This window comes from Dryobates pubescens, chromosome 13 (genome assembly GCF_014839835.1).
Source record: "Dryobates pubescens isolate bDryPub1 chromosome 13, bDryPub1.pri, whole genome shotgun sequence".
In the NCBI taxonomy this organism is placed as follows: Eukaryota; Metazoa; Chordata; class Aves; order Piciformes; family Picidae; genus Dryobates; species Dryobates pubescens.
This window is the reverse complement of record NC_071624.1, coordinates 29,420,776-29,447,337: the sequence shown is the minus strand read 5'-3', so window position 1 is coordinate 29,447,337 and position 26,562 is coordinate 29,420,776. Positions and strand designations below refer to the sequence as shown.

The 26,562-nt window shown below is 43.2% G+C and overlaps 1 protein-coding gene across 3 annotated transcripts in view; it reads right to left on the bottom strand.

The window, feature by feature from the left end:
* Positions 1–870: 870 nt before the first annotated feature.
* ULK2 (unc-51 like autophagy activating kinase 2) overlaps positions 871–26,562 on the bottom strand; it is a 41,904-nt gene continuing 16,212 nt past the window's right edge. For all 3 annotated transcript variants that reach the window (XM_054167093.1, XM_054167096.1, XM_054167094.1), the window contains 22 exons: positions 25,465–25,538; positions 23,980–24,081; positions 23,583–23,641; positions 23,183–23,265; positions 21,122–21,172; positions 20,685–20,773; positions 19,438–19,609; positions 18,766–18,826; positions 17,915–18,007; positions 14,806–14,943; positions 13,653–13,798; positions 13,350–13,430; positions 10,460–10,746; positions 10,143–10,336; positions 9,462–9,571; positions 8,767–8,919; positions 7,879–8,087; positions 6,438–6,616; positions 5,404–5,522; positions 4,876–5,033; positions 3,277–3,412; positions 871–3,164 (listed from right to left, as the gene is read on the bottom strand). In XM_054167093.1, coding sequence (XP_054023068.1) covers positions 3,097–3,164; positions 3,277–3,412; positions 4,876–5,033; positions 5,404–5,522; positions 6,438–6,616; positions 7,879–8,087; positions 8,767–8,919; positions 9,462–9,571; positions 10,143–10,336; positions 10,460–10,746; positions 13,350–13,430; positions 13,653–13,798; positions 14,806–14,943; positions 17,915–18,007; positions 18,766–18,826; positions 19,438–19,609; positions 20,685–20,773; positions 21,122–21,172; positions 23,183–23,265; positions 23,583–23,641; positions 23,980–24,081; positions 25,465–25,538 — 2,762 coding nt within the window. In that variant the 3' untranslated portion in view covers positions 871–3,096. The remainder of the gene's footprint in view (positions 3,165–3,276; positions 3,413–4,875; positions 5,034–5,403; positions 5,523–6,437; positions 6,617–7,878; positions 8,088–8,766; positions 8,920–9,461; positions 9,572–10,142; positions 10,337–10,459; positions 10,747–13,349; positions 13,431–13,652; positions 13,799–14,805; positions 14,944–17,914; positions 18,008–18,765; positions 18,827–19,437; positions 19,610–20,684; positions 20,774–21,121; positions 21,173–23,182; positions 23,266–23,582; positions 23,642–23,979; positions 24,082–25,464; positions 25,539–26,562) is intronic.

Genomic DNA, 26,562 nt, shown 5'->3' with positions numbered 1-26,562 from the left:
CCTCCTCCTGAAAACAGTGAGCAAGAATAGCCCTTTTCTTCTCCTCCTGTTTGTGCAGCTGTAGTCTTGCTGGCAAGAGTGGAAGGAGAATGAGCTTGAACCCTGAGGGGGGGAAAAAAAAAAGCCAACAAACCCCAGTGAGTTCCTGGGAAAAGCAGCCTATCCCCTAGCCCTGTGCACTAAGGCTTTTGCTCTGCTCCTACAGTCATGTGCAGACATAATGAATCATTAACATTCTCTGCTCACTCCTTCCTCCTCCTCTTTAAGTGCCAGTCACAACCACAAGGGACTTTTAAATAACGAAATTGACAACAATTTGCTAGTACAGTTAAGAAATACACCAGCAAGCCCAGCCCATCTCAGCTGGGAAGTAGCTACAAGGTGGACAAAGCTCATTTTTGGTAACCTTTGGCTAGAAATTGTCACTTCAGTGCCAGCTTTTGTCAATTAGCTCTGTATATGCTGTTCTCTGGCAGCCCAGGCAGCTCCTCTTTGCTAGAGGCAACAAATAAGCACCTCGTTGAAAGAGCAGACAGCTGTTACCCAGGAACCTACTTCCCCTACTTGCTTTCAAATCCAAGTTTAAAAAAAAATTTTAAGCATTGAAAAAACCCCACAAACCAGTTTAAAAAAGGCTAAGAAAAGAGTTAAAAAAAGAGAAGGGAAAAGAAACACAGAAAAGAAACACAGGGGGGGACACTTTGTGCCAGGGCTACCCAGAGATAAGGAACTCAATCAAGCTGCCTCATGCTGCCCTGGTGGCACATCCAACTGCCTGAAGGCCACATTCAGTCACTGCTTTAAGCAGAGTTGTTTGGGGGTTTAAGTTAACGCTGTTGGCCTTTGGTTAGAGAGACACAGCAACTCAGCTTTACCATAGAAACACTTCTAGTGTCAGTATTTATTTTTTACCTTAATATACATTTATACAGGCCAGAATAAAAAGGCTATTACACAACAGTTCAGTGAGTTGTTACCTAGTTTCAAGAATGCTGCATGCAATTACAAAGGAGAGGTAGAAACACCGTATTAAAGACCTAAAAATACAAACATTATAGAAACAAACACGTTCAAATTAACTGTTGGAATCTCATACAGATAAATAAGGTAAAAAGTACATTACTCTTGTCAAAGGAAAGGAAACACATGGTTATCCCAACACTGAAATCATCTTGGTTTTGATGTGTAAGCCCTGTACAATGTTGCCAGAGAGTTCAGAGCACTCTGTTTAAGAGGATTAAAATGATTCTTTTTTTTGTTGTGGCTGTCCTGGAGAATGGTTTGTTCAAGTATTCGAGCAGTTGAGTAATAAAACAAACAAACAAACAAGTCCCCAAAAGAAAATATAGGAACCATTTCCAGAGAAGCTGATCACAGGATCACAGGATGTTAGGGGGTTGGAAGGGACTTCTGGAGCTCTTCAGGTCCAACACCCCTGCCAGAGGAGGACCATAGAATCCAGCACAGGTCACACAGGAACACATCCAGAGAGAGCTTGAAAGTCTCCAGTAAAAGAGACTCCACAACCTCTCTGGGGAGCCTGTTCCAGGGCTCCATGACCCTTACAGTAAAGTTCTTCCTCGTGTTGAGGTGGAACTTCCTGTGCTGTAGTTTACATCCATTGCTCCTTGTCCTATCACAGGGCACAAGTGAGCAGAGGCTGTCCCTTCATTCCTGACATCCAGCCCTCAGATATTTATATACATTTATTAGATCCCCTGATCTGCCTAAATACTCTGCAAATCACTGTCCTGATGATCTCATGGCATGCTTGAAATGATAATGCCTATAAGGCTAAAGGAAGCTTCCCACCTCTCCCCCAAAATGCACGCAAAAGAATCCTGATTTATTGATTTTGCCCCCTCCCCACCACACACTCTTATGTAGATATTCTACACCAGCTTATTGGCATCTCAAATCCCAACATTATTGTTGCATGGTTCCTTGCAGAACCTTTCAGTTTACAGTATTTCAGGTAATACTGCCCAAGAAACAAAGCTACAGAGAACTGTCAGTACACCCCTAGAGACTGCAGGCATTAATGCACATACTGCATGCACAACAGAAGATGCAACTGAGTCTAGATAAAAAAAGCAAACAACCAGCAACTCAACATTGCTATTACTGAGAAAGTCCAGAGCAGTACTCAAGTATTAGACAAATAGGTATAAAATGGAAAGGTTCACATGAATACAAGTTGTTCTGTTGCTGTTGGGGTTTTTTCTTCTCTTTTTTTTACAGTTTGTTTGAAAGTCCTTCTAGAAGCTACATTTGAAATTCTGAAAAGAATTTTATGTACACTGAAATAAAATTCACCAAGTCCACTGTGCCTTCTTTCTTTCTTTTTATATATATATAGAGAGAGAGTTCTTCAATAATGAATGTACAGTTGCTTTAGTAAATTAGTGCAAAACAAAATATTTTGGAAGAAGATCATCAAATTGTATCCACATCAGCTGAAAACCCACTGGGGATTTTGCACAGATGGAGAGCAGTTTCTTCCATCACCATCTCTCCCCTCCCCGTGTGAAGAGCACTCTCTTGCCATCCCTTCATGTGACAAGCGGAGCCATCTTCACAACAGGTGAGCTCCAATGCAAGCCAGCTTTGCCCCAAAAGCTTCCAACAGCACTTGCACGTGGTTAGGGTTTCCCAAATTCACTCTGCCACATTTTCACTGAAACTTTGAAATATTTTTCACAACCTTTTGGAGGAATCTTCTGAGGGAAATGTCTTTTTGTACCTGACGCAGAAAGATCCGCTCTCTAGAATCCTTTCTCACCAGGGGGCGAAAAACCCAACCCTGATGATTCAAGGTCAAAGCACACATACAAGGATCAGTTTGAAATGTGAAGAGAGATTCTGTTAAGTTCTGTTGCTAGGAAGAAAAAGGAGCTGCTGGCTCGCTAAGGCAAGTGTACTTTTGGAATTACTCCTCTTTGAATACGCTGCTGTTTCTTTGGTAGTCACCACAGAAATGTAAGACTCATCTTCCATGCGGGGCAGAACAAGGACAACAATGAAGCTGTAGTGAAAAAAGTGCAGTATCACTGATGTGGTCCCTTATGTTCACACCATCTGGTCCTCAGGATATTCCTACTGCTCATAAACAGCCACGGTGCTATAGCAAAGTGCAGAAAGCCTTCGCTCGATGCTGGATTTATCTGCAAGCAGAGAGGTGAAACAAAAAAAGAGATGATGGCCTCGGTGTTATTTTACAATGCACTGAATTCCATGCAATTTTTGCACTCTTTCCTCCATGCAGCACAAACTTACACTTGTGCACGTTCTCTATGTCTGCAGGGTCTTGCAGGATTTTAGTCAGCCCCTCCAGCAGCAAGGCGGCTTTGTGGTATCGATATGTGATATCTTCGGTCTGCTGAAACATCTCATCCAGGGCTGCTGACTGAACCTGCAAGCAGTCAGGAGATTCACTTACAGAAACTGCATTAAGCAAGTAATGAAATGAGAAATTCAGAGTGAATGATATCAAAGTGTCATTAACAAACTAGTTCTGAGCCTTAATTTAGCTGATCTGTTTTATAACTGTAAGACAGCAAAACAAAGTCCAAGAGAAGGCAGAGCCTGTGCTGCGTTCAGTAAGATGTTCTGCACTTCTCAGCTCCAAAAGCACTTGTTGATCTTTTGTGTTTACATGGGGTACAACAACTTATGAATAAACACAGAATCATCAAGGCTGGAAAAGACCTCCAAGATCTTTAAATCCAACCATTAACCCAGCACTGTCAAGTCTACCACTCAATCACATCCCTAAGCGTGTCAAAAACACCTACATGTTTTTTGAACACTTCCAAGGATGGTGATGCCACCCCTTCCCCGGGCAGCCTGTTCCAGGGCTCATCTACTCTTCCAGGGAAGAAATTGATTCCAATGTCCAATCTGAACCCCCACTGGCACAACCTGTGGCTGTTTCCTCTCATCTTGTCACTTGTTACCTATGAGAAGAGACCAAACCCCACCTCCCTCCAACCTCCTTTCAGGTAATTGTAGAAAGTGAGAAGGTCTCCCCTCAGCTTCCTTTTCTCAGGGTTGAACACAACTCCAGTTCCCTCAGCTGCTCCTCAGAAGACTTGTGCTCTAGACCTTTCAATCTGCTTGTTCTTATGACCTAGACTCTCCTGTAAAGATGACAAATTAATGGCCTGACTAAACCATTATCATAGGATCACAGAATGGCTTAGGTTGGAAAGGACCTTAAAGATCATCCTAGTCCCAAATCCCCCGACATGGACAGGGACACTGTCCACTAGATCACGTTGCTCAAGGGCTCATCCAACCTTGCCTTAAACACCTCCAGGGAGGGGGCATCCACATCTTCCCTGGGCATCAGGGTTAAGTGCAATATTTGCCAGTATCTTGTGTGACACCTATGTCAAAACACTTCCCTCTGATCAAAAAAGCAGCTGCACTTCCTGGAGGGTTATTGCCTCTCCTCCATGGCAGATAATTTTTTATCTATTCCATGAGAAAGCTTCTATGTTTGCACTGCCATTTGTGTAGACTGGCTGACGTTGCTCACACTGACCTGGTGCATGACACAGCTCTTTCTGTTGCTCCTGTGCTTTAGGAAAGCCTCACTGGATGAGACTTCAGCACACAGGGCTGAGTGGCTCAGGAGGTCATTTCCTACTGTTTATGTACCAAATGTGCTGATCTAGGGGAAATGTCCCTGAGGAACAGTATCTGCCAGGAACTTTAGCCACAGTTAAGGCAGGGCAGGAAGCAGAGTGAAAGACAAATAAAAATTACCATCAACAGAATTTGGGAAGCATACATTCCCTTTGCTGATTACATAGAGGAGAAGGAAGAAATTTGTCTTCATGTGCTATCATTTGAGTAAGAGGAGTGACTTACCATTTCTACAGCACAGCTGTAGATGAGCTTCTCTGCAGTTACACTGTTGATTTCATCAATGAACCTCTGCTTGTCCGAAAAGAAGCGGTTCAGCTTCTCTGTCAGTTTCTTGCACATGCCGATACAGAATTTGTATCTTTCATTGAGGCTCTTCACAACTGGGAGAGAGGTAAGGAGAAACTTCAAACAAAGAAACAAAACCCCCAACCAAACAATGACAAAGCCTCAGTTCAGCTTTTCCCAGCACTAGCAAAGTCAATCTGTTAGAACTTGTGCTTCTGATGTTTATTTACTCTGCCACTGCTATGAACTGTGGACCCATCCAATAATTTCCATTTCAAGTTAATAACTGCCCTTTTCTTAGCAATTTCAGGCTGTTAGCTTTGTTTCCTATCAGCATTGTGCAACTGCACATATCCAGAATTCTCTTGTCCAGAAGAAAACAAATAGATGTTGCAACTTGAGCTTTTTGAGCGATGTATCAGCAAAGAAAAAGCACAAACAAAGCGAAGGAGGAGAAGCATTTACCTTGCTTAACAGCCGTGGATGGGTTCAGCTTCCCTGATTTGACCTGTGCTTTGGCAAGATGCAGGGAAGATGCTAGTAACTGGGCAGCTTTCATGTACAGCACCAGCTGCTCTACTTGTCTAGGAAAAGAGGGGGAGAGGGGAATTATCAAAACACCTTTCCAGAACCATTCAAGCCATGGACAGAGATCACTTTTTAATCACAACCCAACACAGGACCCAGCAGCAGCAGTAAAGGAAGACAGATGTTTAAAATGCAACTCCACCCCTCCCTTCCCTTCACAAACACTCTGTCACGGGTTGGGAGGACATCTGCTCATCTAGGAGCTGCAGCAACAAACTGCTTTAATGCAGGCATTTGAGAAAGGAACACTTATTTGTGGGGACTGACTGCCTGGGGTCAACGTCTCACCACAAGCGACTGGGTGTTCTTTTCATGCACTGTCATTTCCTATGCCCCTGGAATCTTCAGTTGTGAAAAGCAAACCCTTTGCAGGGTTGTTTTTCAAATGTTGGGTTTTGATTCAGGAAGAAAGCAGGAAGTGGATCTGCCCTTTCCCACCATTTCCACAAACGTCTCGTATTTCTCCTTTCTTTTGATTTTGTATTAGGGCTGATTGGTTCCACTGAAAAAATGGGGAAATTTGGACACTCCCTCCCTGTTCCCAACCTCCACCCTCAGTGCTACTGCTTCAGTCTGGCCAATGGAAACACAGAAGGGCTCAGATCCGACACAAGCTGGTGCCCAAATTTCCAAGGTTAGACATGCACCACTACACCTCAAGCCTGAACTCCTCACCACTTCCCCCAGCTTATGAGGCAGGCCAGAGAACACTGTCCTTTTATTTGCCTGCTAGGAAATGTGCCTCTGTCCTTAGCTTTTAACAACTGAAGACAGATCAGAAAGAGCAAAGTCCTACAAAAGATTCTATACAGCAGAACGAGCACTCCCAGCAAAAACGGCCTAGCTTGAATACATTTGTGGTGAATTCAAAGCTCAGTAATTCTCCTGATGCTATCTGACCACACACTCACCCCCATTCTTTGCTTAGCTGGCTGATCTGATCCACAACTATGCTCTCCTGGATTTGGTACAGTGAGACTGCAGAAGTACACAGGTCTGGGTTTCCTCCTCGCACTGCTGTCAGATCCAGGACGCATTCTGTAAATGTCAGCATCATGTTTAGGTGACGCAGTGTATCTGTATGTTCTCTCTGCCAGAGGGAAAGATGACAGCATTTTAACCAGCAGAAGCCATAAGGCACACAAGCAAACTTCAAACTCTTGCTAATCATTTGATAATTTCTTGGTATGTTAAATCTATGCAGAAATCACACTGTTGGAGAGCCAGCAATAGGGACCACAGAACCGAATGGGTTCAGACAGATCAATAATCTGTTCTCTCCTTGTTAACGATTTTAAGATACTGTAGCTTATACTTAAGAGTCTTTGAACAAAGCCAAAGGAACTGGGACATGGAGTTCTATGTTTGTTGAAACCTGAGCAACTAAAGGAATCACAAGTGGGACACATTAGTTGTTATTATATTATCAGCAACCCAAAAGTATGCACGGCACTTGTATGAGAAGCCAGAAGGAACATTTGGCTTTTATTATGTAACAGACTTGAGACCTCCAAGAGAACTGATCTAAAGCTTCATACTTATCTGCTTCACTCTAATTTACACTCAAATCTAGAATTATTTTGTGTTAAAAGGTGGCTGTTGCCAAAGTTCACAACTTAAATGAAACCACTCCAATTGGAGCTAGCAGCTCACTGCTTCTTGGTGATCACAACAGGTAATATCATCTCCGCTCCAAAAAAAGTTAGCCTTCAAAACTAATCAAACACATCTTAACAATATTTATCACTTTTCTTTAGTAATGCAGATCTAAATACTCTGTCTGTGGTAAGAATGCAGTGTACTGTCAAACATTCATGTTGCAACACAGGATCCAAACACCTTCCAGCAACATGAGAATGAGAAAACAGAACAGCAATCTGTCCTGAGAAATTTACAGTCCAAGGATAGCATTCTGGTGAAAGACCACCCCAATTTGTGTTTTAAAGTGTCACTCCTCCACACTTCAAAAAAATACAGGACATTCTTCCCACAAGTAGGGTTTAATGCCATCCACTGACTGTGAAGAAGCAGTTAAAAATGATGCCCAGAGATACTGCTACTGTCAGCACCCATGTCCAGAGACTTGGCATTAAAACAGAGACCTCTTTGGAAGGCTCTGGTGAACAAAAGCAGCCATGTTCCTTTGGTTACCTATGCAAATACATGAAATGCCACTAATAACCACCAAAGAGAAACTGGCCACCACTGATACAGGAATATTTTCAAGATGTTAAAAAGGAATGTGAGATATTGAAGAGGAAACTACAAAGTGCACCGAGCAGTCCTGTTTTTACCACGGCTCTATTTTAGCAGCATTGTACATTATAAAACATTAAATGATGTTTTCTATACCTCCATTAAAGTTTCCTCAGGCAATTCAGGAGCTTCAAAAGTGATAAAGCCCTCTAAGCTGGGAGGTGAAGTACCATAAGGCATGTACTTCAGACTTGGAGCTGCCTCGGCTCCCGGAGGAGAAGAGCCCATGTAAATACCAGGAGGAGAGCCCATATACACACGGCCGCTGGTGGAGCAGAGAGACCCTCCAGAACTGTTGGATCCAACTACAAAAAAACCAAACACACACACACATATTCAGTCTAACAGGTTGTCCCACCTGGCAGCACTGGGGCTGCAAATGACAAAGTAGTCATCACAGATCCAGCCTTGGGAGGCTCTCCTCATCATTCCTTTGCTCTATAACAACAAACAGTGACAATTTGTAACACAGATTCTTGGAAATGGCTGACATGGGTTCCAAGGCAGAGTCTCCAATAGTATAGCTTAAAGATTGTGCTACAGGGCACAAGAGCATGTTGCTGTGGAATCCTGCTCGTCCTCAGCAGATGAAGGTATTCACCTTGACATCTTTGATATGTGGCAACACAGTTGACACAGACCCAAATGCAGTCAGCTCCCACCCCTTGTGGGTTGTTTCTGGTACAGTGCACAGCAGCAGGCAAAAAAGCCAAATCAGAAATGTAACTACTTCTCTGCAGCTTTGGCACAGAGATTATTACACTCCCTGTGGTGGGATAAAGCTGTGTACACAGGAGGTGACACACTGCTGTGTTGTAAATCCGTGCCTCTGGCCCTCTCTTTAGAAGACAAAAGGCAGAAGTTGTCTCTATTTTACAGAGCACTTTTACCATATGACCTAGAGGACCTACTGTGCAAGGCAGTAATCAAGTTACTGCCCAAGAAGAGGGCAGGTCCAACACTCTGAGGTCAGCAAAGTCTTACCTGAGGTGGTTCTTGTTCTGAGGACCATATGGGTGCAGGTAGGAGGGGTGGCACTGCTTGGAGGAGATCCAACAGTAAACATGACAGCCCGAGAACCTGCCCCACTTCCCATGGAAGGAGGTGCCATTGCAATGCCATAGGCCCCTGCTGGAGCTGGAAGAGAGTATGTCAGCAAGTTGATTCCTATTACCAATCAGTAATTAAATGCAGCAAATTGGAGCACAGTATGCTTTGATGTAGATCTGAGACTTGGACCAGTTAGAAGTTCTGACAGCAAATAAAACAAGCTGATTGGACAGCCTTGGAGATACACAAAGAGTCAAGGTGCAGTCTGCACACACCCCTTTACTTTCAAACTCTCTCTGCTCTAGTCTTCCCTAGAAAAGAACAAGGACACCATCAGTCCTGCAGCAAAAGATACAACAGAAAAATTCTAAAGGCAGACCAAACCCAAACCCCTCTAAGCCAGCAGAGGCAGCTGAGATATTTCTGTACTTGGCACAGCAATAGGTATTTTCCTGTCTCAGTTATTTTTAAAGCTATAGCAAAGAAATGGAACATATCCTCTTAAAGATCAAAAAAGCCTTCTGCACTGAGGCTAAAAATTGTCAGGACCAATTATGGAAACTGGAAGCAGAAGTGTTTCTAGTTGGCACTCCATAAAGCCCGCTTGGATGTCTCAGTTTGCTCCTTACCTGTATCCATTGGTCGCTCTGTATTGAGGCTGTCTGTACTGCCTTGATACATCTGGCCTCCAAGAGTAGTTTTAACCTGTTGATCTGAGAGCTTCCCAGTACTAACAGACCTGGACAGAGAAATGTATGAATTCACAACCAGATTCTTCAGTGGAACCTTTCTATGTAACTTTCAACTAAGCATGACTAGTTGAAAGGTGTTCCTGCCCATGGAGAGGGGTTAGAGTGGATGATTTCCAGATCCTTGCTATTTAGAATTCAACAAAAATTCTTCAACAGAAGTACAGAAAGCCTTGAAACCTCACTGTTCACCATGGAGCTATTGAAATGGAGCTAACAGTAAAAATAAAGTCTCCTATTTACCTCAAAACATTTATATTGCAAATGTTGTCATTAAGACTTTCAAGCAAACACTGAAGAGGCTTCACAGAAGCAATGAAATTCCATATTGAGATAATCAAAACAAAAGGGAACTAAACAGCAACACAAAGCACTGCAGGAAGTCCATGCTATATTTATACCCAGTACAAAATGTTTCTGTTTGCACACCCCAAACCTCAGCAGCTCCTCACAGCTCACTCTCTCTGCATGCCCTTCCCCTCCAAGCTGCTGTGTGCAGAGCACATTCTGCTGCCACGTTACCCACCCAGCTTTACAGGCTAGGAGTACCGTGATGCCTACCTGCCAAACGTGGTTTTACTGTGCTGTTCTCCTGCCTGCTTTTCACCTCCCTGGGTGGAGTGGAAGTGTGTGAAATCCCTTGGGTCAGTGATGTCTTTAGGCTGCAGCGAGGCATCTGCTGAGCCCTGGCGATTAGCCAGAGCCAGCAAGTTGGAGGACGCTTGAGTTTTGGGTATTTTGAAAGGAGCTGTTGCCTTTAAGAATGGAGACCAAGAACACACAAAAAGCAAAGTCAGAACCCCAAAACAGGCTTGGGAATGGTTTCAGGCAGTGTGTCACCACCTCACATTTCACTGGCAGTGGCAAACTTAACAAACCTTAGTAGGAGAGCCAATGATGGTTGGCAATGGAGTTTTGAACAGCCAGTCTGAGCTCCTAGGTGATGATCCCATATGTTTGGTAGGTGATGTTCCCAGGCTGCCTGGCCTACTTGGCTGTGGAGAATGACTGTATCCATACCCAGCATAGGATGGGCATACTGGGTCTGAATGCTGCTTTCTGAGCTTCTGTTTGTTTTGGTAAATATCTGTCAGAGTAGGAGCACTCTGCAACCTTGCTCCCATCAACAGGGACTGTGGAGATTGAGATGGTGGTATTGGAGAACCTGTGGGGATGAAAAACAAGGAGGTAAAATTCTGCTTGAAGTGCTTGGAACGTGTATCAATGAAGCCTAAGAGGCCAGAGGATCAAGATTCAACTGAGAGGAGACTGGACTGCAAATACTGTGAGATATGTTTGATCACCAGCTCACTAGATGCAAAGAGAATGGACTTAGCCTGTGGGCTATATGGACTAAGGCTATGTTACACTGATGAGATGTTCAAGCTGCCAAATAGGCCAAGATTTCAGGGTGACAGCTGTACTGGCAGCTGCAGTAACTTTGGCAGCCTGCACCAAGACAAATAAAGGGGTTGGATTCAGCAGGAATGGCATAACCAACACTGAGATTTCAAGTGCAGCCACCAAGGCTCCAGACTGCACAGAGGTTCTCAAGAGCTGGAGCGACACTTCTGTAAACAAGTGCATGCATGAGACATGGCATGGTAATGACTTGTTTTGTACATAATGACTTAATTTGCAGACACAAAAGGCAGCTCATCTCATGGTTCCTGCAAGAAAGCTAGGTACTGAACAGAACCAGATGATTCAGATGGAACAGTTTGGGATCCTTACTTTGTGCAGGCAGTCACTTTTTGGTCAGGCATTTAAGTATGTCCACACTTCAGTATGAGTGCAAAGCTTTTCCTGAAGCAAATGAAGAGCTATAAGCAGTCATTTAAACAGAGGGCTGTGAGAAAATAGCCCTCATGAACATCTCACCTACTAAAAAGGTGCTCTTGCTCCTTTAAAATAAGAAACCTGAAATTTAATGAAATGGTTTCCTCTTTGTGGTATTTTTATGTCTTGTGATGAGGAACTGTGCAAAGTTACAAACAGTCCATAAGGCTTCAGCTTTATGGCCACAGCTTCCCAAAAAGGCTCCACTTCGTGTTTGCTCCAAAAAAAGTGCCCAGCTGTTGAGACAAATCTTTCAACCTTCTTAAGCCTATGCTTTTGCTAGTTAGATTTTGAATATGGGCTACCTCATCTTGATTGCATTCCATTCACCAATAGGCTTTAGAATGGCCTTGCTGCCTGCAGCTCCAGCAGAGATCAGGTCTACTTCTCATTAACTTCCCAGCCAAGAATCTGCTTGTCTGAAATCCCCCTCTGCTTGTCTGTCCCCTAAGCACTGAAAATCCTCACCTGCTGTTTCAGAAACCACTCTTAAGTCTCACTGGTTACTGCTCTAGTGTCATTGCCACCAGAGGGAAAGCTTCTGAATTAGAAGTTGGTCCTCTGCTGTCACTGGCAGCAAGAACAGCTCAATTAGTTCAAAGCCACATTATGACAGACAACTCCAGTCCTTAGACCATCTCAGTGCAGATGACCTCACTTCACCCAGAAGCAAAAAGACAGCTTCCCACACCCATTTAAACACCGGGAAACAGACTTGCTGCAATTTGTGGCATTTTACAAATAGAAATACCACTGCAGTAATTTGAAATTAAGAAATGCAAGTCAAGGAGGAAAAGCATGCAGGAAGCAGATGGAGAAATGAAACATTACAAACTCTCACAGCCATAAAACCAGCACTGTGGTATGCTACAAGTGCAAGTCAGTTTGACACTGGGAAAAGCCAATAAACCAACAGCCCTATAAAATTCTATCCAAAGAAAAGATGCAACAAGAAAAGTATAGACACTGCTTTGTATCCTCTTACAACACACCTCTATTTTTACTTTTCTCCAGAGGAGAGAAGATTTCACATTGGAGCTACTCATTCTTTGTCTTCAGTTGAGACTGCCAATGGCAGAGCATTTATGAAGGCAATTTGATGAACTCATTTCATATGGATGAAAGAATTCCCAGATACTTGAAATATGGCTACTCCAAGAAATGAAGGCTCTGTCATCTCCAGATGATTTTGGAAAGTGTTCAAATAGGGGAAAAAACCCACAATGCAGTTTCAACACTACCCAGCAAAGAGTGTAACTGGCATTTTAGATAAAGAAGAAAAGACACCCTTTAGATTTTCTTTCAAGAAGAAAATGTGCACAGAGCAAAGGAAGATCTTGCTGAAATGCAGCTTCTTAAGCCCAGTGCTTCTAGCATTACAGTGTGATTCTATCTTTAACAGTCTCAGAACATCTTCAATCTTCTTTCTCCCTGATCTTCCCCCCCTCCCCCCGCCCCTCTGCTGGCATGTTGTAACAATTTATGACTTGCAAAGCTTGCCGACTGCTTAGCAACACCAGCATCAGATCCCAGTCAATTTCCCAAGGGAATGACGAAAACGTGCTGCACGCTGTACATCAGCAGTTCCTCCTCCCTCTTCTGAGAACTGGCATGACAGAGCTGGTCTATCAAAAACCAGATTCTGAGAAGCATGTTACTACCATTCATTCCATGCCTGTTTAAAGACAAGTATTATCAGAGCTGCTTTTTCGTCTTGAGGAAAATAAACTCCAGTTGCTCTCTTACTGTGCAGGGAATTAGCTATGGGGAAAGGTGTCTTGACACAGCCACAACTGGGCTAAGTTTCTACATCACCTACCCACAGCCTCCTGTTAAGCCAAACTGATGTAGTGCTGGCTCTCCTTCTCTTTCACCAATTATAGAAGCTCTATCAAAACACTGCTGGTTGCATTGTCCACAGTCACTCACCTGAGAAGTTTCTACTCCTTGATTCATGTCCTTGAAGTTGTCCACAACAACAGTGCCCAAGCTGCTCAGGTATGGTTCCAACTATGCAAACAAAATCAAAAGGTGAATTTACACTTTATACTTCACCTACAAATGAGAGTAAAGCAGAACAAAATCCAGTTAGTTTACTTCCGTGAGTCACTTAACAGAAGCGAACACTGCAAATGTCACCTAGCAAGGCAGAGTTTGGTTTAAAATGATTTCAAATTCTGAATTACTGTTCCAGATAAAGCATCAGTAATTGCCAAGACTGTATGGACTTACCTAGTGGGGAAGGAGAATAGGGTCTAGAAGATCCTGTGGATAGCCTGCGCCCAACAGCCTGTGCAGTGTCAGCTGGCACTGGGGAACAGGAGCCCATCTTCATGAAGCCCATTGGGCTGGTATTGGAGCGCCTCACAACTCCGGCTCTAGCAGGGTGAAAAGACTGGTTACACACACACACTGTGGTACCTGGGATGCCTTGAATCTTCAAACTCCTCTAAGGAGTATAACCATCAGTTAAAGAAATACTGATGTTTACACAGAAAGGTATGGTGTTGAAAGATTATTAAGCTAATAAGCTAAGCTTCTCATGTTGAAAACAAGCAAGGCTTAACTCCTTCTGTTCACATTGACTTGAGGAAATTAAAACAGATATCCCAGAACACACAGATTCCTAATCTTCAAACAGCATGAGCATCAAAGTTTGAATTTAACAGTCAAGTGAAATGTATTGCTGACAATGTCCATTTTCAGGTCAAAGATTATGACAGTTTCCATTCTGGGTCTGGTACACAGGTCAAAAAAGAGACTTCTTGGGAAAGACCCTGCCCAAAGTGTAGCAATTATTAGAGACTCAGAGATCCTGAGCAAATCAAAATAATGCAAGAACCATGGGTTTTGTTTTAGTAAAGATCTCCAGACTTTCTCAGCAGTCTGTTTCTGAGTCTTTGACCTTCACCACGCTGATCCTGTTGACCACAAGGCAGAGAATAACTCTGGCACACTAGAGCCTTGTAATAAGACAAGCTGGTTTACTAGGATGCCAAAAATTGTTTCCTTGATATTCTACAGAGCAGTGCATTCATCTCATCCCTATGTGCGTGGAAACAGAACATAACTGATTACTGACTTTCCAGTTCATGATGTAATGCCATGTAATACACAAAGAGGAATAAAAAAAAAAGCAAGACTTCATCTTGCACTCAAACACAGCCCAAGAAGGTAAAAAGAACAAGCTCATTTTGGCTTTGTGACAAATATCAAGTGCACATCCAACAGTCTTGACCCCGTGAAGGACCATTACTTGTTACCATTAACATGTCTGATACCAAAAAATGGTATCAGCAAGCAAGCAGTGAAGATCTGTCAGGGTACAAACACAACCCAGAAGTGAGAAAAAGGAGTTTAAAACCAAAGTAATTCAAAATCTCACCTTGGTGATCCGTGGGGGTTTGACACGGGGCTGGCAGTGGAGGACAGGTTCTGTTCTATCCGCTGGTAATTCCGGAGCTGAGTGGGAACCGGGATGGGAGCAGTTTCGCTGCGGGGGGAAACCGAAGGCTGACAATGCCTGAAGTTGGAAGGTATGGAGACAGGAGATGAGCACTGGGAGACAGATCTCTCTCTGAGCTGTACCATTGTTGAAACATCAAGAGAATCTAGGAAACAGCCCAGTAAGTTGCTTCTGCACTCGCTACATGCAGTATGATCCTAGCTTGTCCTAATCTAGCTCTAACACCTCCCGGAGGAGGACCAGGATCTGCTGCTCACTACCTACCTGTCTCACACTGGCTGGTCTCAGAGGGAGCTGAATGTGCAGTATCAACTGAAGCACTTCGTCACACACCGCAGCAGCCTACCGATCCCTACCGACTTCCTGCCAATAAACCTGCGCTGTTTACAAGGCTTCAAAATAGCCTTCTAGGAAAACCCACTGTGCTAAGAACAGGAAGTTCAGCAGCAGGGCTGGAATGTGTACAAAAAGCCACTGAAGCACAGTCAGAGATATCCCAAGAGACAGCGTGAACTTGCAAAAGGAAAACATGTTATGTAACAAAGTCCTGACCAAAACGACCAAAACCACACACCTGAACTCAAACTGCAGAGTAGCATTACCCAAGTTCAACTGAAGTGTCCCTGACCTGCCTTATCTCAGTGCACTATCTGCTAAGGCAATCAAACCACTGCAAAGTAATCAGCTACCAACCCTTTTAAAGGAAGCTGCAATTCAACAGAAAGATTTCAAACAAATGGGCTTTGTGGAAGAGGATCAGTTTAGTGTCAGGTCCTTTATTGACCACCACTTCAGAGAAAGATTAGGAATCCTTACAGGAAATGTGAGGAGAGTTCTACCACATGCTTCAGAAAACAAGAAGCTAGAAGACTCACTGCATGGTTACAGCTGAACAGAAATCTGGGTTTCTGTTTGTCTCTTTGCTGCCTCTGAGAATGAAATATTACTCCCCAATATGCATACAACTTCCATGGCAAGTTCTGTCCTTTTATTTTCACCCAGTTTCTAGCTACTACAGAGCAATTTGGAAGTCAGCTGTGAGCACACAGCCAGCAGAAAGCCTGGAAGTTCTCACATGAGGAGGTCTCAAGTGAAAACCACCCAAAGGCAGTGGGCAGCTGGCTAACAACCCACACAACACACTGAGGTAGCACAGGGAGGCTCCCTAGAGTCAGCTTCTGGGAGAGGAGAAGCAGATGTTATCTAAACTGAGACAGTGACACTGAGGAGGTCACGAAGGCACTTTTAAAGTACTCAACATGGAAAATGACCTCCCTGCTCTCACACAGCCTTGCAGGTACATCCAGGCAAACTCTGTGAGCCAAGGGCTAACTGCAAGCAGCAATACAGTGTAAGCATGGTGGGGAGGCAAAGGACAGTAGTTGGCCTTTCATCAAGGCTCCTGAGCTCTGGTTAGGAATCCTCCAGTCTGGTGTGGTTTGTTATTGCTTAGAGAAAACACAGTACAGATGTGTGCAGAGCTGCATGCAAATCTGTTCCTCTGAGATCTAGAGAATAAAATTAGCAATTAACCACAGGAGAGTGAACTGCCTCTGCTTATTCTGTCTGGAGCCTGAAAAGTGCTGCAGCTTCTCCTGCCTGACCATCCATGGGTATAATTCATCCAGTTTGATCAGCTAATCAGGAAAATTCACTGTTTCATAGGGCATAACTTTATGTGAAAAACAGTAAAAGTCACACACTCTGAAAGGACATGTCTCAGGAAATTAAAAACCAAACCCAGCATCATGTAGAACATCACACACTCTGCTTCCTTCAGAACATGCCCCAAGCTCCCAGTTAGTTAACAAATTTACTGAATCAGTAGTGAAATAGTTCTAGTATAGTACAAACACTGAAAGTATGAATGGTAGCCACCTGTTTCTAACCACAGGGCCATTTAGCTCTTAACTTGGCAATGCACAGATACCATAACTGACATTTTCATGCAACTTGTAACTCTAAGAACTGTGACACCTGACAATTTAAAATAGGAAATGACACTTTGTACGTGGCCAGTCCAGAGCAAATGGATTTTTACAGCCAAACCATTATCTGCTTTTAAACATAAAAGGTAAGACTACAGCTGTATTGACAGCCCACGTCAGCAGATTTCCCAAACTGCACAAAGATCAGCACAAAGTTGCAAACTTTTCTTGTGACAAGCATTTCTAAACAAATAATGCTGACTTGCAGCCCTGTAGTATTAGCACAAGCCAAAACCACACACAACAGAATAGCTCCATTCCCCATTTAGCTACTCATCCTCTTTCTGTTTGTACTGAAAATGTTATGAAATTCATTACTTAGTCAAATGACAAATGTAAGCCTTCTGTTTAGGTAGTACATGAAAAAACAGCATGATTAAGCTTTACATTTTCCAGTATAATGCAGGCAAGATGCCAGGCACCACTGATGTACATCAGTTCTGTTTCAAAGCAGCACAAACCCAGTCTACAATCACGTGGAAGGAAAGGGGACTTAACAGTCCTGCTGCTGGAAAAACTGCAATAGGTGTTTAACTCCTTCATGAGGCATCTCCAGTATCTTGGGAGACAAAGCTGAAATTCAGAGTGATCACTTGCTCAGCAGCCACACCCAGTTACCAATTACAAGCCAATCCAGCCATGAGACACAAATTCATAGCAATCTGGGCTTCATAAGGTCCTCTTCCCTCACAGCTACTTCTGAAAATGTATACTGCATTCAGCATCTTGACTCACTAGTCTGTGCTGTGCTTCATAAGACCAAGGACAAGTCAGTTATGGCTCTGAAGTTCTTGCTTTCAACCAGTTCAAAATTTAAACAACAGAAAGCTCTCTTTCCTCAAGGGAATCTTTTGGGGACACACCAGAGCCAGAAGTTAACTGTGAAACTGTCAGCCATTAGAATGGGTTAAGTGTAGAGAGCCTGGACAGATCAGGTCTAGCTCCCTCTCCAGTTTCCAGTAGCCATTCATAAGTAAAAGACAAAACATAAAAGCAGAGAACCTGTTTAAGAGAGGAAATACTAAGTCTACATCACACACCTGTTAGCTGTAGCAGAAGCAGTACTTCGAGAAGAGGCTGAGGGTGGTTTCTGTACAGTTCCTGAGCTTCCAGAAATAGTTAATGGTGACTGCCTGTGAAAACAGAACCCACTGTCAGAAGACAGGTCTTGACATCTGAGAAACCATCTGCTTTGCAGCAAAGCTTTCTGAATTTAAGCTCTTTAGGTATTAGTATGAAATTCAATTTAAATTCAGCTCTGCCCTGGTGAGACCACACCTGGAATACTGTGTCCAGTTTTGGACTCCCCAGTTCAAGAGAGGAAGGGTCTGCTGGAGAAAGTCCAACAAAGGCTATGAGAATGATGAAGGGACTTGAACATCTCTCCTGTGATGACAAAGACCCAGGACTGTTTAGTCGGGAGAAGAGAAGGCTGAGAGGGGATCTTAACATCTATAAATATGTGAGGGGTGGGTGTCAAGACAAAGGTCCAGGCTCTTCTTGGTGGTGTCCAGTAACAGGACAAGGAACAACAGATACAAACTGGAACACAGGAGTTTCCACCTCAACATGAAGAGAAACTTCTTTGCTGTGAGGATGACAGAGTCCTGGAGCAGGCTGCCCAGAGAAGCTGGGGAGTCTCCTTCTCTGGAGACTTTCAAAACCCACCTGGATGTGTTCCTGTGTGGCCTCCCCTCCATGATCCTGCTTTGGCAAGGTGGTTGGACTTGATCTCTAGAGGTCCTTTCCAACCCTTAACCTGTGATTCTATTGTTCTATATTAATCTTTCAAGAAAGTCCACACAGCTATGTAAACCCACCACTGTCAAGGGCCCAGCAAACCCTTCTACAGAACAGGAGGCTTCTTTTGGACAAAGCTCTTCACACCTACCCTCCACACATCAAGAACTCGCTGGAAGCCCGCCTGCCAGCTGCTCCCAATGGCATATCATCTGCAGGAAGCAGAAACACATATTGAAAACCCACACTGCAAAGCAGAGCCTTAAGAAACAAGAGATCTCCAGTAGTGCTGTTGTAGAACAGCTGACCAGCTTTTCTCACTGACAATTCAGGTTTGGAGGATGTTGTAAAATGGCAATGTCCAAGCCCTTCTACTGTATAAGCCCAGTGTGATGCCTTATCCTTCATTTAAATCATTTTTATGGCTTTAGCTGCACTTGTTTATTATCTGAGGCTCTACAGCATGGACTGTAAGTGTTCAGTTAGTTTGAAGACAACGTGCCTGTCTCTACTAAGATAATCCTTGGATTTCTTTATCAGCAGCTGTTTACAGCTGACTCCTTCCTCCTCCTGCCAAAGCTCAGTATTTTTCATGACTTTAAATCACTTTGGTCTCTTTGTCATATCTGGCTACTCAAATGAAGATGAAAATGTCCCAGAAGGACGTGCAGGTGCACCAAACAGTCACTCTTCAAAGAGCAAACTCAAGAAATTCATTCCAAAGTGAACTGACACACACTTAAAGAGCCAAAGGCTAACAGCTCATGAAGTTTTATTACAAATGGAAATTGGTTTTAAATGTAAAAATAAGAAAGATTCTTACATGAGTGGTCTGAAGAGATATTGTGTGGGACAAGGACAAAGTCATCTGTGTCACAAGAAGAGTTCTTACTACTGGTACTGGCAGAGTCTTTAGAGACCTGAAGATAGTTAGGAGGACCCAGTGGTGGGGAAGACAAATTTTCTTCTTGAATATGCTGCATGTCTGGCAGAGACTGGAGAGGGGTGGAAATAAATATTAAAAACTATTGTAAAACCAGTGATTCAGAATGCAGAATTGTTCTTTTAACTATGATGCTTCTAAAATAAGAATTATCATTAGCTTTGGCAAATAAAAGGTAAATCTGGAGCCTTTTTTTTTTTGTTTTTGTTGCAGTTTGAGCTGGGTGCCCCCCTGGTGCATTCACTTCCTGTGTCCAGAAATTGTGTATTTCCTACCATAATTCTTTGCACCACTATAAGATCCAGTGCGGAGTCTGGCACTGTCTCTTTCCTTCCCTCTCCGAGACTTGGTAACTGGGGGAGAGATCTCCCGGCCATGGGCCTGACTAGGCTCAAGGCCACAGGGGGATGGGCAGTCTCAGGCCTGGCCAGCTGAGACTAGCCCAGCAGAGGGAGGGGGAAGAAGGAGCCCTGGGGGTTTTGCATGCACCCTCAGGTGGGGATGGGATCTTTCTTTGTCACTGCGCTTTGGGTTTTCTGTAACATTCACCGCTTTCTATTTAAACTTTCATCACTTTTGCAATCCGTTTGCCTGAGTCGTTATTTCTGCCTGTGGTGGGGAGGGGACCTGCCCCAACCCATTACAGTTTTGTAGGCATTAAGAAATGTAAAATGTATTTTAATTGGCTGTTTGAAATAGTGGGCAACACTGTAGTGTCAGTTTAGGCTGAGGGAGCTGGGGTTGTTCAGCCTGCAGAACAGAAGATTCTGGGGGCACCTTAGAGCTGGCTTCCAATACGTGAAGGGATCCTACAAGAAGGCTGGAGAGGGACTTTTCATAAGGGTGTCTAGCAATAGGACAAGGGGGAATGGTCTGAAGCTGAGGGAGAGTAGGTTTAGCCTGGATCTTAGGAAGAAGTTCTTCAGTATGAAGGTGGTGGGACCCTGGAATAGGCTGCCACAGGAGGTTGTGGATGCCTCCTCCCTGGGAATGTTCAAGGCCCGGTTGGATGAGGGTGGGAGCCTCTGGCAGGAAGGTTGGAGTAGATGATCTCTAAGGTCCCTTCCAACCTAAGCCATGCTATGAAAATGCTTTCTAAAGATTGTTCTGTAAACCAGAGAACTTACTGGAGGAGAAGCAAAACGGCACGAAGGAGAGCTGCCACAGGAACTGCCGGAGACAGAGCCAGCATACGTGGGCACTGGTACAGGACAAGCTAGAAGAGGAAAACCCAGGAGAGAGAAAATATTGAAAGGCTTCAGCCTTCAAACTCATTTCCTCATTGCTTTTCATTCATAAACCCTTACACAGCTTAGAAGCACAGCACATCCTTAAACAGAGGAGGGTATTTAAGTTCACTTGAAATGTCAAAGGAACTAGTAAATAAGAATCACATTTCAGTCTAGCATAATGCAAAAAAGGGATTCCAAACACAGCCCCACCACAGAGCACAACAACAGACACAGGAAAACATCTCATGAACAGTGATCTGGCAGATCTTTCCTCACTTCCACCCCCAACATTCATCATTTACACGAATAAGCAGAACACCAGAACTACTTACACTTTTTGACTGTTGATATCTGATCTAGGAAAGGGTGGTTGAAAAATGCTTCTGTAGAACAAGAAACAACCCATGGTGAGTACATCTACAACTGCCACAGAGTTTACAGGCTGTACTATGGATGACAATAAATGGTTGCCTTCCCACAATCAATATTTCAGAGCCAGAGAGTTTGAGTAGCTTATAAAAGATTAAAGCTTTCTAGGTTGTGTGTTGCTAGAGCATTTGGAAACAAAAAAAATCAATTGAAGAACTTCAAACAACAGGCAGTGAGGCAGATCAGACTGAATCACTGGAGGACATTTTCTGACTGTGCTTGTGGATCACAGACACAGGAACCTTCCCATACTCATCATGAACTTGTGCTCACTCACTTTCAGTTTGCTCTTCGAAATGAGCAGCATCTCTCACATCAAACCCTGACAGCATTTTCACTTCTGCCATTCCCAAGGACTGAGGCTAACTTTTCAACCCATTAATGCTGCTCCTTAGGTGGCTGAAAATGACAACAGAGCAGCAGCCATTCTCCTTCCCACTTCCCACTAGCAGAACAAGTCCTGTGCAGCCAGTTCATAGCATAAAGCAGAATAAAAATGATACATTTCTTTCACCCATTAATTTGTGTCACCAGTTAATTTGTTACTGTTTTAACAGTCTGCTCCTGTTGCAAATGGATGTGCTGAGATGCATTTAACTGACTTAGCAAAACCAGCTGGCTAGTAGTTTAAAGGAAAAGTTTTATGCTAGAAGAAGCAACCTTCAGCTGGTATGGGGAAGTTGAGGGATGGTGGAAGCTAGCTGCTGAGCTTTGTGAACTTTCACGTTCTAACAGTGGAGGAAAACCAAGGCTGTTCATCAGGCCTCAGCAAACAGCAAGGGAAAAGAAAAATAAACAAAAGAAAGTCTGAGGTCTGCAGTATCTTCTCTTCCTTCAACAGCACCTTCCCTTCCACGAGGTGATAAGGAAGGGAGGCTCCAGGTAAGGCAAGGACAATGTAATGATTAACTTCACCACGAGGATCAGGTGCTCTCGAGCTTTTGTACAGCACCTGCTGTTCTGCTTTACATTGCTGGAAGATCAGCAAGATTTCCAAAGCTATTTTTACTTTAACAACAGGCAGCTGGGCTCAGTTATACACTCTCCCTTTCACTCCCTTTGCTAAGCACATTCCAGAGCAGCCCCTTTGAGGCCCTTAAGTGGCTCAGCCAAGGAAAACATGACTTTCATCACTGCCATTCTGCTTTCTATTTTTCTTTCTAAGCACAAATGTGTTCTCCCACTACCACAAATGACAGAGTGAATTGCCCATGTTTGAAGGAACTGTAGGGATCAGCACACCCAGAGTGCAAAGTGGGATCAATTACTCAAAGATCATGTTTGGGATGTGGTAATTCTAAGGGATTTATGTATCAGCCTCTGAATACTGTCACTATAATTTGGGACATTTTACCCAATTATCAAGAGTTCTCTCTGGATTAAGATTTCTGCCTAAATTTTTATGTACAGCAGTTAAATTGAGTTATGCCAATCCCATCTACACACAACCCCCCATGCCTGGTTCTCAGAGGAGTAACACCTTCATTATGATAGAATGGCTTAGGTTGGAAGGGGCCTTACAAAGCATCTACTCCATTCCTCCAGAATGGGCTCCTCCAAAACTTTATTACATTGAGGCAACCAACCCCACATAGAATCAGAGACCTCTGCTCCTAGTCTGAAGCCAAACCAGCAGTTAAAGTAACAGAAGACTGTGACATGAAGTGTAAGGTATAGCAGTTAACACTGGGGGGGGGTAAAAAAGGCTGCAGCTGAAATAATTAAACTAATTTATGTTTCAGTACTAATTTATGTGCATAATTTCTGTGTCATTATTTAGGTAACTCCTGACTGACAGAAGTTACCTAATGATTCATTTTGACTACTCTGCTTGCTTTATAACAACAGAGAAATGAATGTACATGAAACATACTGTACTGCACACAAAGGTCAAGACAGTTATTCTGGTCACGTGAATACAGCTAATAAGGAAAGTCAAGAGAGCAAAAGGAAATGTTACATACCAAAGTCCATTCTATCTTTTTGGTTTCTCTGAAGCAAACCCAACAGCAGGTCAGCCAGATAAGCTGATGTTTCTCTAGGAATGCTGCACACAAGAGGAGGTAAAACATGCATTAAATTTAATGCATGCATTAAATAATGCATAGCACATTAAATTTCAGGAAGTCAGCATTCTGCCATGTCCCTGAGTCTTCACTGTACATGCTCTACAGCCTTAGTACAGGACCCTTTCAACTCAGCAAGGTACAATGAAGGCAAGATGCAACATGACTCAGTGGTATCATACCTCAGCCTTTGCAAAGGCAGCAACATCAGATATTGTTATGAATCCCAGGCATTCCCAAAGATGAAAAAGAGTGCAATCAACAAGTGTAAGTGACAGGAAAGGCCACAGTGACATACCTAGGAATCAAATTCCTGTTCTTTTCATAAAACATTCTCAAATCTTGAGGACTGTTGGCCTGTCAAATAAAAATGTACATTAATTAAAGTTCAGTTTCATGGAGGAAATAACATTTGTACCTCTGTACCACACACAAAAAGGAGGCTTTGGCATATGGGCATTACAGGAGAAGCCCCCAAGCACAGTAGTGACTTCAGCACTGAGTTTCCTTATACATTTCCTCTGGATTGAGCAAAGCATAAGCAACTTCTCCCTAGGTATCCTCAAGCAAATCTAGCCTTTGAAGTACCAACACTCCACTCAGACATCACTGCTTACTTCTGTTTTCATGACAGGGAAAAAAGCCCTGGAATGCCCCTGAGACTAAAAAGAAGGGGAAAGGAAATAAAATGTTACCTGAAAAGGTGGCTTTCCAACAAGACACTGATAAATCACAGTTCCTATGCTCCACAGGTCTGCTTTAGCATCATAGTGTTGAGACATAATCACTTCAGGGGCCTGGAAAGAACAGCACAATCTTAGAAGGGAAAAAACACCACAAAGCAAAGCCACAGCAATAGGAATTCTACAGTTGTTCTGTCAGAGCAGTATTAGCAGAGACCACTTTATTGAAAGACCAAAGGAACATTTTAACCTGCACCAGAGGACTTGAAAATTCCACCTGAAATGAAAGCTACATTTCAAACCCAGAGGAAACTAGAAATGTTGATATTCCAAAGCAAACATCTAGTGATTAGCGTGGATGGGACTAAGAGGTCAATTTTACTTGCTGGGTTTATACAGTTCTTGTGGATACATTTGACATACACAAAAACAAGTCCAGAGAAAGCAAAATGACCTTCCCATGATCATACAGTACAGTGTTGGTAGTGGTGAAGTCAGATGGTTCAGTGCTCAATTGACTACCACACTAATTAGCAGAAATTAATGGCAATTAACTCCAAATTGTTTTGTTAAAAAACCCCCAAACCCCACATGTGAGAGAAGGCATTAAGTAACTAGAATTAAACTGGTTTTTTTTCCCCATCTACTAGTGTAAAACTTTTCCAGCTTGTTATTTCTTAGATACTGGCAAAGAGATAATGTCCTACTTCAGGGGAAAAACAAAACAGTATGTAAGTGGGGATGGAGCTACTTTGCTAAAAAAAAAAAGTAATGTTATGATATATTGCCTTTTAATTCTCTGAGATTTTTTCCTTTCTGCAGTTGAAAAAATGTTCATCTTCTCTCCACTGTTAAAATCATAAAATGGCCTAGGTCAGAAGGGACCTTAGGGATTATCTACTCCAAATCCCCACTATGGGCAGGGACACCTCTCAACTAGACTCAGCATCCCAAGGCCTCATCCAACCTGGCCTTGAACACCCCCAGGGAGGAGGCACCCACAACTTCCCTAGGCAGCTTATTCCAGACTCTCACCACCCTCATACTGAAGAGCTACTTCCTAAGATCCAGTCTAAACCTGCTCTCCCCTCAGCTTCAAGCCATTCCCCCTTGTCCTGTCACTAGACACCCTTATGATAAGTCCCTCTCCAGCCTTCCTGTAGGACCCCTTCAGGTATTGGAAAGCAACTGAGAGGTCAGAGTCTTCTCTTCTGTAGGCTGAACAACCCCAGCTCCCTCAGCCTAGCCTCACAGCAGAGGTGATCCAGCCCTTGGGTCATTTTTCTGGCCCTCTTCTGGACTCGCTCCAACAGCTCTGTGTCCTCCTTATGGATCATGACCTCCAAATCACAACAATAGGAGCAAGCAAAACTGTCACAAGGTGAACTGCACATTGCCCCTAATACTTCTGAAGCAACATCAGGCACTTGCCAACTATTTTGTTCAGGTAGAGGAATGTTTGAGATAAGCACCATAAGCTGACATACTGACACTTACCATATACATAGGGGAACCACACAGAGTCGCAGCCATCATGTTGCTATGCAGATAACGAGCAAAACCAAAGTCAGCTATGTAAAGAAACACATTTGTCAAGGCAAAGAAAGAGAATTTTCACCTTTTTTTTGTCAAAGTCTGGAAATGAAATCTGTACAATTACCAGAGAGAAAAAGACAAGTATCATACACAGCCAGCTACATGGAACAGTAAAATCTCTGTCACACTGCCAGGATAATGTATTATCTTGCAGACAGCAAGCCAAGAAACAGCAGTGGCATCATTTGCACAAACTGCTGCTCAGCCACCTCTCCAGCTGCAGAGCACTCTGCCTGGCGTCAGCAGGAAAGGATTAAAGTCAGTGGCTAAATATAAATGGTTCATTAGGAGTGATGAATATACAAATCTGCCTCAGTGAAATCATGTCAGGTATGAGTTTAAGAAGTCAACTTTCAGATTCCTGAAATTTCCACGTAGGCAGAAGCATCTAAAACTATCAAGTGAGGACAGCAAGAGAGGAAGGTTTTTTTCCCCTCCTCTATATTATTTAGAAGATGCAGTTGGAATAGATGTCATATTTTGGTTGAGATAAACATAGAAAAGAAACATGTTAAACCCAAGGTACTTTTAAATGGACACTCAAGAGGTAATAATGAGATTCAAACTTCTGAAACATCCTCTGAAGAGGAGTGTAGTAGTATCCTGAATAGCTGACATCACTCCCCAGTTACAATGCCTAACCTCCTTCTGCCAAATACAGGTCATAACCTACATTTCTAAACTACTCAACTAGCAGGAGAGTCTACCACAGCAACAACAAAGGCAAATCAAAACCAAGTGGAACTGCAATTGGACTCTCACAAGCACACAAGTTTGAAATGGCCTACAGGATACCTGAAAGGTTCAAAAGTTACAGATTTCTGTCTAACTAAACAGTTTAGTACTAGAAACATCAGCTAAACAGGTTTCTTCTTCCTGCAGATTTAATCAGGGAGGCCTCTATGACTCAATCTTATACTGCAAATCTGCATTACAGCATAAATCACTCCAGACTTACTGTCTGATTGGCGTCAATTTTATCCACACCGTATCCAGACA